Raw genomic sequence first — 8,751 nt, forward strand, 5'->3', positions numbered from 1 at the left:
AGAGAAGATTCACTGATATGACAGATCAAGCAGCACTTAGCCTTTTAATGCCCTGTAATCTTCTCTAAAGCAGCCAGCCAGATCTCATTTAAAAGGCGCGTAAGAAGAGCTGAGAGCATTAAAACTAGAAGGTAAAGTAAATTAGGAATTTTATAATGGAATAGAGAATTGAAATAGGTAAGAAGTCTGTCTGGATGAATAGGTTTCATGTAGACATGGCTGAAAGGGAATTTAAAAAAAAATAAAAAATAATAAAAAATAAAATAAAATAAACACCTTTGTCCCTTGCAGCCAACAAGTGAAATGGTTCATCTCAATAAAAGTCATTACAATTAAACAGAAGCAAGTGCTGAGTGTGGCAGTTGAGGTATTGATTATGTAGTTTTCTTGGTGCACTTTGCTTTCTCAGCAACAAGTTAAGGAGCAAGACATTTTGCGTTCACGACGACAGGCCTTTGAAATTAAAAAAGATCCCTCAGATCACTGACTGGACCTTAATAGAGTATATGCCACTGAAGAGGCAGGACGTGATTTTGCACATCAGTTTATTTCCGGTCCGGGTTGCAAACGCGCAACCACGTCATTACTATATTACTACAATGGTGGTGCTTATGGTGCAAATTTGACTCTAAAAAGGAAATTGTTAAAATTTCATTTTAAAATCAACTAAAATTGGAGGTCAATCAGCATCCTGGGACAAAGATTCCACTATTGGTACAATGACATGTAAAGCACATTACAATATTATATTAATTAGTGTTGTTCCAATACGTTTTTTTGGCTCCCGATACCGTTACCGATACCCAGCTTTGCAGTATCGGCTGATACCGATACCATACCGATACTTAAGGTTTTTTTTTCCCTCAACATGAAAAAGCTGCCCGGCCATTGGCTCAGAGCATTTAAGGGCCAATGGGATATCTTAGATCGGCATGCAGTGAACATGTCACATATCAGTGAATGTTGTGCACGAGCAAGACACAAGATGCTGCATCCAAAATCCTATATTAACATTGGAATTAATGGTATCGGCATGTTACTTGTGAGTAGTCACCGATACCACTGTTTTTATGCAGTATCGGCACCTCTGCCGATACCAGTATCGGTATCGGAACAACACTAATATTAATATTACAATCGTAGGGTGGGGTGATATGACCCTAAATTAAATCTGCTTAATTTCTCACGATACCACAAACACAATTTGAAAAAGATTGTCTTGCAATTTTTTCCCCCCCACCAACTCGCACAGAAACCGCAGATGTAAAAATAAGAGCCTTCCGCTTGGATACATTTTCTTTTTGTCAAAACATTTACGTAAACGTCATCATTAATAAGTTAATATTTAAAATGTTCAAAGATTTAACAATTTGACATACCGTAATTGCTAAAAAGTTTCCAAAAAGTAGTAAATGAGCTCCATTTTTTTTTTTTTCAGAAAATGTAAAAAACTGAACCAAATACTGATTAGACTTATACTAATTTATTTCAGCAATAGAATTGAATGATCTATTCATTTTATAAGAGGTGGCGATTTTATTTATTTTTTGTTTTTGTCAACATATCACTTAGGCAACTATTTTTAAGGTGACAGTATTCATCATGTCGGTAATGGCATAACAATAAAACAGGAAACACATCATCCCTAATGCAGATAATTTGGTTACAATTAACATGTCTGACACTTTCCCTATTTTTATTTCTCTCACATTAAAACAAAAACACGTAGCTTGCCATTTGCGAGGGGGGAAAAAAACAACAAAAACAGCCCTCCGGTGTGACACAAAGTGGACTCGAGTGGAGGATGAGACAACATGTCTGTACTCAGATGCCGCGCAGTTATGGCAATGACCTAACAACATAATGGACTATTAATAGAGGGCAGTGGCAGCAGGCGGCTCTGCTTTCACCACGGACTCTGACACCCATACCTTCGTGTCAAATAACACGCACCTGATGACAACAAAGATTTCCTGAGATAGTGTGCTGATACAATAACACTGGCGCCACTGGTTTTCGAATGTCAAGAATTATGAAAGAATCATAATGATGCTGAAGAAGATGAGCTACAATTAGGTGGTACTTATTACCTGTAGGCAGTCAAGCCAGCCTACCAAACAGTTATATGGACAAATTTAGCTACTCTGCAGTTTGTAATTTGGGCCTGTTATAGTGTTTAGTTACAAACGCTAGAAAAGGTAGAAACATGTTATGGTAATTATACCTAATACCTAGTGAAACAGAATTAAAGGGATACTTGACTCATTAAAAATTTCAGCCATTTTCAGCAGTAAAAGTTAATATTTTGTCCAGAATTAATTCGATAACTTCATTATTTTCCATGTACAATTAATATCTTTAAAAACACATTTTTCCACTTGCTATTAACTGAGGAAGACATCACCTGTGCTGAGGAAATAGGCAATGTCCAATTAGGCTCACCGGTTTTCTGGTTTTGGTCAGCAAACTGAGCCATGATTGGTCATTAGCCTACTTGTTTCCTGAGCAGAGGCGATGTCATCTTCAGTTGACAGCAAGTGGCAAAATCACAGATTGTAGACAAAATGTTATCTAATGTTGAAAATGGCTAAATGAGTCGCCTTTGTTTTGCCTGTCACTACACTTTTCACTGGCATAGCTTGATGGGGAAAAAAACAAAGTAGTAAACAGAACATCATTTTGACAGAAATTATATGGGAGGAAAACATGAACTCACTCACAGCAAACCATTACTGACAGAAATAAGTGCGTCAAAATATTTTTGTAGTTTGTTTGTGCCTGTGTTCCCCTGCAAGAAGCACCTGAGCCACAGGTGTGAAGCACAATAGCATAGCTAAGCATCTTCAACGTTTGTCCAAATGTTGCCAAATGTGCGTGTAACATGCAGCTTGACTCATCAAGAACGAAACGAGCTAGCTTGGCGAGCTAAGAGACGTCGTTGTACCGCAATCAATTGTGGATTATCTGTCCCAAATGTGACAATGGGCACAGTTTGTGACATAACTGAGTTCGGGAAGCGGAATGGGACGTGCCGTCGCCACTGCGCAGCCAGCTGTCACTTGTAACAAAACGGCCACGTTGTTATGGTTGTCAGCTGGCCGTCTGACAGCGGGTTAGCCTAGTGCTAGCCAGCCAGCCGTATCCATGCTGGAGTGATGCACCCCCACCTCACGTCAATCGCTCCGCGACCACTCGCTTAGCTCTTTTCACCAAGCCTGTTGACTCTCTCGTCTGTGTCTTACCTGTAATATGACAGCAGGCCGTTGCTTAGGACGAACCATCGCCGCTGGTACCCTTTCAGATAGTTGGTCCATTTGAAAAGCCAACCTTTGTAAGTATCCGAGCCTGCTGCTGCTGCCGCCGTCAATGCTGCTGCGGCAGAAGCGGATGCCGAGCCCTTTCCTTGCTCACTCATCCTCCGCTCAGCCGCACGCAGGTTAGCCGGCGACAGGGACTCCGCCGCCGCCACCGCCACCCCCGCCTGGATAAGCGAGAGAGCAAGTCGGCGCTGACGAAAGGGCGAGGCGGCGGAGGAGGGTCCGGGTACTAGTAAGAGAGCGAGCCGAGTGCCCTCCTTTTCACATGACGCCGGTGGTGTTGACAAGCTGGAGGAGGGACGACAAACGATGGCGACAGACTTCAACTGGTGTAATTTCTATTTTGCAAATGCATTTAATTGCACTGTCACGTCGCTGGGAAAGATGCATCGTGTGTGCAACCATCTTTCGGATTGAATGAATTTTCAATGTTGTTGCATTTGTTGAAATTGTCCGCATGAACTGAAAGTAGGCTTCGTGAGGAAAAATGCGTGGAAATTAACTGTCTGGCCCCATCTTGTGCTTATAATTGGATTTGCTAGAAACGACCATACCTGATGAAAGACAGGTGTGACCCGCAAACTGTTTCGTTAATCCCATCCCAGTACCACAGACGGCAATATAGTCCAACGTTGTTCGTGTGTGTGTGTGTGTGTGTGTGTTTTTTTTTTTTAATAAACATTTGGCTGTGTGTGAAAATTGAAAATGAAATTGTGCCTCGGTTTCAAATATCTTTATTAAGGCAACATTTAAAGAAATTTTAATACAAGTCTATAGTGATGTTCAACTGGCACTGACCTAATCATTTAAATTAGTAACATCACAAATAAAGACATGCTCAATGCTGTTAATGTTGCATACTCCACTTCTGGTTATGTGGGGGTTGGTTTTCAAGCTCTGCAAAAAAATAGGAAAGACACGGTGAATGTTTTCTTTGTGATAGCTTGATGCATAAATGTATACATTCTGAGACGCTTCTTTAAAATTGATGGCAATTACATACACACAAAGTCAACTTTCCCATTTCTTAAGTTGCAAAATGTACAAATCTTCCATATGTGGCCACTTTCAAGTACTGTACAACTAGAAAAACTGCCACATTGTACATTTGCTATAATGTTGAATGCAATTGTGAATCCAAAAATAGAAAACATTTCCTTCTCCTACAGCAAAAATTTGTTGGGAACTGTACATTTAGTATCGATTACTTACATCGACATGTGTACGCAACCTCCAAGTACTTGTAAGTGCCTCGACAGGGGTCTCCAAACACATTGGCGCTGGCGAGAATGTTACAACTGTTTTTCCCATTGCATCTGCGGATGTAGAAGAAATGTGCTTATTAGTGTGCTAGAATATTGCATGTCTTGAAGTATCTGAATAATTTCAAAACTATTAGGGAGGCCAGGCCATAATATTGCCATTGAAGCACAAGCAAGAGTGAATTTGATACATTTGATATAGTAAAGGAGGCAATATGATAACTGCCAATCAATCAGGGTAAGGGAGGGGGAAAAAAACAAAACAAAAAAAAAACACATTCACTCCTATGGACAATTAGTTTTCAATTAACCCAAGACGGATGCAGAAAGAACCAGGAGTACCCAGAAAACCAACATGGCTACTAAATAATGATGCCTGAACAGAAATTAAAACCCTCAACGAGTCAGACACGCCAACCACATGCTCGACTGTGCCATTTACATTTATAATCAAAACTTAACTGCTTCTAAATATGCACCGATTTTATAATACCTCATCAAATTCTCATTAGCTCAATCTGATTTCTTCCCGTGTGTTGTCATACCTGGTGGCGACAACCGGAGATTGGTGCAGGCATCGAATATTTTGGAGATCCCGCGAAGGCCTTCCATAAATGCACGTGGTACGGTCGCGGCGTCCAAAGTCAGCACCCAAGACGGAAATAACTTTCCCTGCATCTGGCATCGCGATTTTAAAATTTAAAAAAAAAAAAAAAAAAAAAAAAAAAGGTTGGTGATGGACATTTGGATAGCCAAAATCAAAATAAGCATTAAAGCGATACTTGACTCATTTTCAGCAGTGAAAAGTTCATAATATTTTGTACAGAATTAATTTGATAACGTCATTTTTCATGTGCAATTAATATCTTTAAAAAGTAATTTTTCCACTTGCTGTTGACATCACCTGTGCTCAGGAAGTAGTTAATGACCAATCATGGCTCAGTTTACTGACCAAACCCAGAAAATAGCTGGGCCATGATTGGCAGTTACCTACTTCCTCAGCACAGGTGATGTCATTAGTCGACAGCAAGTAGAATTTTTATTTATTTATTCAATTTATTTAAAGAGTACCAATTGTAAATGAAATAAAGTTACCACATTAATTATGGACAAAATATGAACTTTACTGCTGGAAACGGCTCAATGAGTCAAGTATCGCTTTAAGTAATGTACAGGAAACTATTATGGGAGGGGGGAAATCTTACCACAAACCAAATGTGCCATAGACTCTTCACATGCCACCATAGTAACTGTTAGGGTAGATTAGAAACAACTATGAAATGATACACATTCTTCATGTTACACAATTTCCTACAGGTGACGTACTTGCAGGCACGCAGGTGAAATTGGTCTGCAAATATTTGAAGGTGCCAAAGCACGGATCAGGACTTCGGACAGCCCCCGTGTTCAGATAACATGTGCTTTTGCCGTTGCATCTGCAGTGGGGGAAGAGAAGAGGAAGGGGGGGTGTTCAGCAGAAGAAACAAAGCCAGACCATATAGCTTGCCGAACAAATTTGATGTGCTATGCTACATTTATGCCTTATGAGGTTGATGTGCTAACCATTCAGCCATTTTGTTTTCTTTTTGAACACAAGTTTAAGTTCTGAAAGTGGAAGTCAACCCAAAAATGTTCTCTTCAGCCCCGCTAGGCTAAAAACCGTATTCTGATTAATACCACATTTGCGGAATGCCAGTAAAGCACCAACATCCACCTGGTTTTAATCAAGTCCAAGTGGCGGCCATTTTTGCCACTTTCTGTCAAATGAAATTGGCATCAGTTGCTTAGGGTACAGGTAACGGCCAATCACAGCCTACCCATTTTCTGAATCTTCGCCTTTATTGGTTATCCGAGCCCTGAGCAACTGTGATGTCATTTTCAGCCAACAGCAAGTGACAAAATGGCCGCCCCCTGAGATGGATAAAAACATGTGGATTTTTCTCCTTAACTCTTATTCCACAAACGATATTAAAGCCGTATTTAGACTACTGAGTCCATGCAACATATTAAAAAAAAAAAAAAAACTAACTTAGACTTCCACAAAAATTTGATCAACAGTCACTCACAATGTCAGAGGCAACACAATTACACATTCACTAAACCTAACTAACAAGCATCTTCTTTGGACTAATACTTCCCAAATGAATACAATGCATAGGCTACCTTTTTCTGATTTTGTTGTTGGTGCCTGGCTGAGAGCACCGTGTGTTAGCAAGCTGTGATGCAGGTCTGAGCTCATTGCACACCAGTGAGCTTGCGCGGCCATAAAAAGCCGACTGCACACTGATGACTCCAAGTTCTGTTACAAGACAACAGATAGCAATCATCCAAATATCAATGTGGGACATAGCTCTATAGGCCACATGTGTCTAGATCCGGTCCTCGAGGGCCAGAGCACTGCATGTTTTCTAGGCTTCTCTACTCCAACGCAACTGATTCAAGGATCAGGATAATTATCAGGCTCCTGCAGAGCTTGCGCTTGAGCTTAAATATGAATCAGCGGTGTTGAAAATGGGAGGCCTCGAAAACCTGTAGGGCTGCGGCCCTCGAGGGATTCAGTTTGACACCACTGCTCTAGGCTGACTTGAACTTTGTTAAATGATATCTTGTTATCAATGATATCTTTGACAAGCAAAATAGCTTCATGTCATTTGAGTCAGTTGGAGGCAAGATGAAAGGCAATATTTAAGACAAAGGCTGAAATTTTACTGCAGTTTAGGCGATGGACGTTCAAATGGTGCGAATCACAGGTGGTCATTTGCTCTGCTGAGGCAACAACTGCAAAACCAAAATGTACGAAAAAGTTTAGGGGTAGGAAATGTAGGCTACTGTATGTTGGACATAAACTTGATTATCACCTGCTGTGAGGAGAAAACATGCTGCAGTCAGCACTGGAAAATAAACAAACATCACTTTAGATACAGTAGGGGGTATGTGGACAATTTTCCCAAACTGTGGCACAGACATGACAAAATCCCAATAGCTGTGAAGTGCCATTTTTACTCAGATGACTGATGCAAAGAAAGTCAAACTGCTATGATATACCTAAATATTATTCATACTCAGTGTTTGGTTGCTGATATTTAAAACATGCCTGTAGATTTCTAGTTTATATTTATTTAAAAATAAATAGATTTTTTTTTTTTTTTTAAACAAACAAACAAACTGGATGTGACAAGAGAAACACCTGGACAGGACACCAGTGGCTGAGGGAGCTGATTGGAAGACAAGCACAGGTGAACACAATAACATAACAAGATACAAGGAAAACTAAAAACTACCCAAAAATCAACAAAAATCCAGACCCGTGACACACAAAACTTTTTGTTACTGTAAATAGTGCAAGTGAGATCCACAACTTATACCTTACTTTTCCACTTCCTACTTTGACTTACATAAACTTTTGTGAGCGATGCTTTCAACATGAACAACAGAATCAGAACAGATTAACTTCAAAAGTTGAATACTCACACAATGCTGCGCTGAGTTTGAGACTGTAGGACATGTTTCACACGATCTGGTCTGTAGTACTAATGAGGAGGAGGATCACTTGTATTTATAATGGCTGTAAGGGTTCCGCCCAAGCTGAGACGGCAAAAACCACGCCCCCACCCCAAACCTTCATTTCATCTCTAATTATTCCCTGCATCAAATGTTAGAATTATTTTATTAAGTGTTTTATGATCAAGATTGCTTCAGGTCCTCAACCTCCACTAAAAATAATTGTTAAGCACAGGAAATTCTTCCTTCAGTGCTGTCAAAGTCCGGTTCTCAAGAGCCAGAGTCCTGCATGTTCTAGAGGTTTCCCACGAACACAGCTGATTCATATTCAAGCTCATCAGCAAGTTCTGAAGGAGCCTGATGAGCTTGATCATTGAATCAGGTGTGTTGGAGTAGAGAAACCTCGAAAACATGGAGGCACTCACGGACCGGACTCTGACACCTGTGCTTTTTCCCGACTGGAAAAATGTAATTCCATTTTTGTCATTTTACTGAGAGTGATTTAGGTTTGATGGCTGCAATCAAATCTGGCGGTTTTATATCTTGGCAATTTATATGGCAAAATTGCCAATAATCATGAATGAAATTGCGGTTTTCCTCAGATTTTGGGCCATTTTGGCAAAAATTGTGATTTTGGACTTGATTCATATTTCATATTTGTTTGTCATCAT

General features: G+C 40.1%; 2 protein-coding genes across 4 annotated transcripts in view; both read right to left on the bottom strand.

The window, feature by feature from the left end:
* Window positions 1–3,564, bottom strand: part of osbp2b (oxysterol binding protein 2b) — a 55,738-nt gene extending 52,174 nt beyond the window's left edge. For all 3 annotated transcript variants that reach the window (XM_077520840.1, XM_077520841.1, XM_077520839.1), the window contains exon 1: window positions 3,243–3,564. In XM_077520840.1, coding sequence (XP_077376966.1) covers window positions 3,243–3,415 — 173 coding nt within the window. In that variant the 5' untranslated portion in view covers window positions 3,416–3,564. The remainder of the gene's footprint in view (window positions 1–3,242) is intronic.
* Window positions 3,565–4,035: 471 nt separating this feature from the next.
* LOC144018564 (L-rhamnose-binding lectin SML-like) lies at window positions 4,036–8,314 on the bottom strand. Its single transcript, XM_077520855.1, has 9 exons — window positions 8,051–8,314; window positions 7,438–7,470; window positions 7,289–7,357; window positions 6,743–6,878; window positions 5,906–6,015; window positions 5,785–5,829; window positions 5,125–5,257; window positions 4,530–4,633; window positions 4,036–4,214 (listed from the first exon to the last, which is right to left on the bottom strand). Coding segments are annotated over exons 1-9 (666 nt in total). The 5' UTR covers window positions 8,085–8,314; the 3' UTR covers window positions 4,036–4,212.
* Between the last annotated feature and the right edge of the window lie 437 nt (window positions 8,315–8,751).

The sequence above is a fragment of the Festucalex cinctus genome, chromosome 5 (assembly GCF_051991245.1).
Source record: "Festucalex cinctus isolate MCC-2025b chromosome 5, RoL_Fcin_1.0, whole genome shotgun sequence".
In the NCBI taxonomy this organism is placed as follows: domain Eukaryota; kingdom Metazoa; phylum Chordata; class Actinopteri; order Syngnathiformes; family Syngnathidae; genus Festucalex; species Festucalex cinctus.

Bases quoted from the DNA above. Each gene is read 5' to 3' on its own strand.
- LOC144018564 (XM_077520855.1), bottom strand. From the start codon at position 8,084: ATGTCCTACAGTCTCAAACTCAGCGCAGCATTGT. The intron at 5,830-5,905 runs GTACGTCACCTG...CTACCCTAACAG, and splicing joins TTTCACCTGCGTGCCTGCAA to TTACTATGGTGGCATGTGAA. The intron at 5,258-5,784 runs GTAAGATTTCCC...TCGCGATGCCAG, and splicing joins TATGGCACATTTGGTTTGTG to ATGCAGGGAAAGTTATTTCC.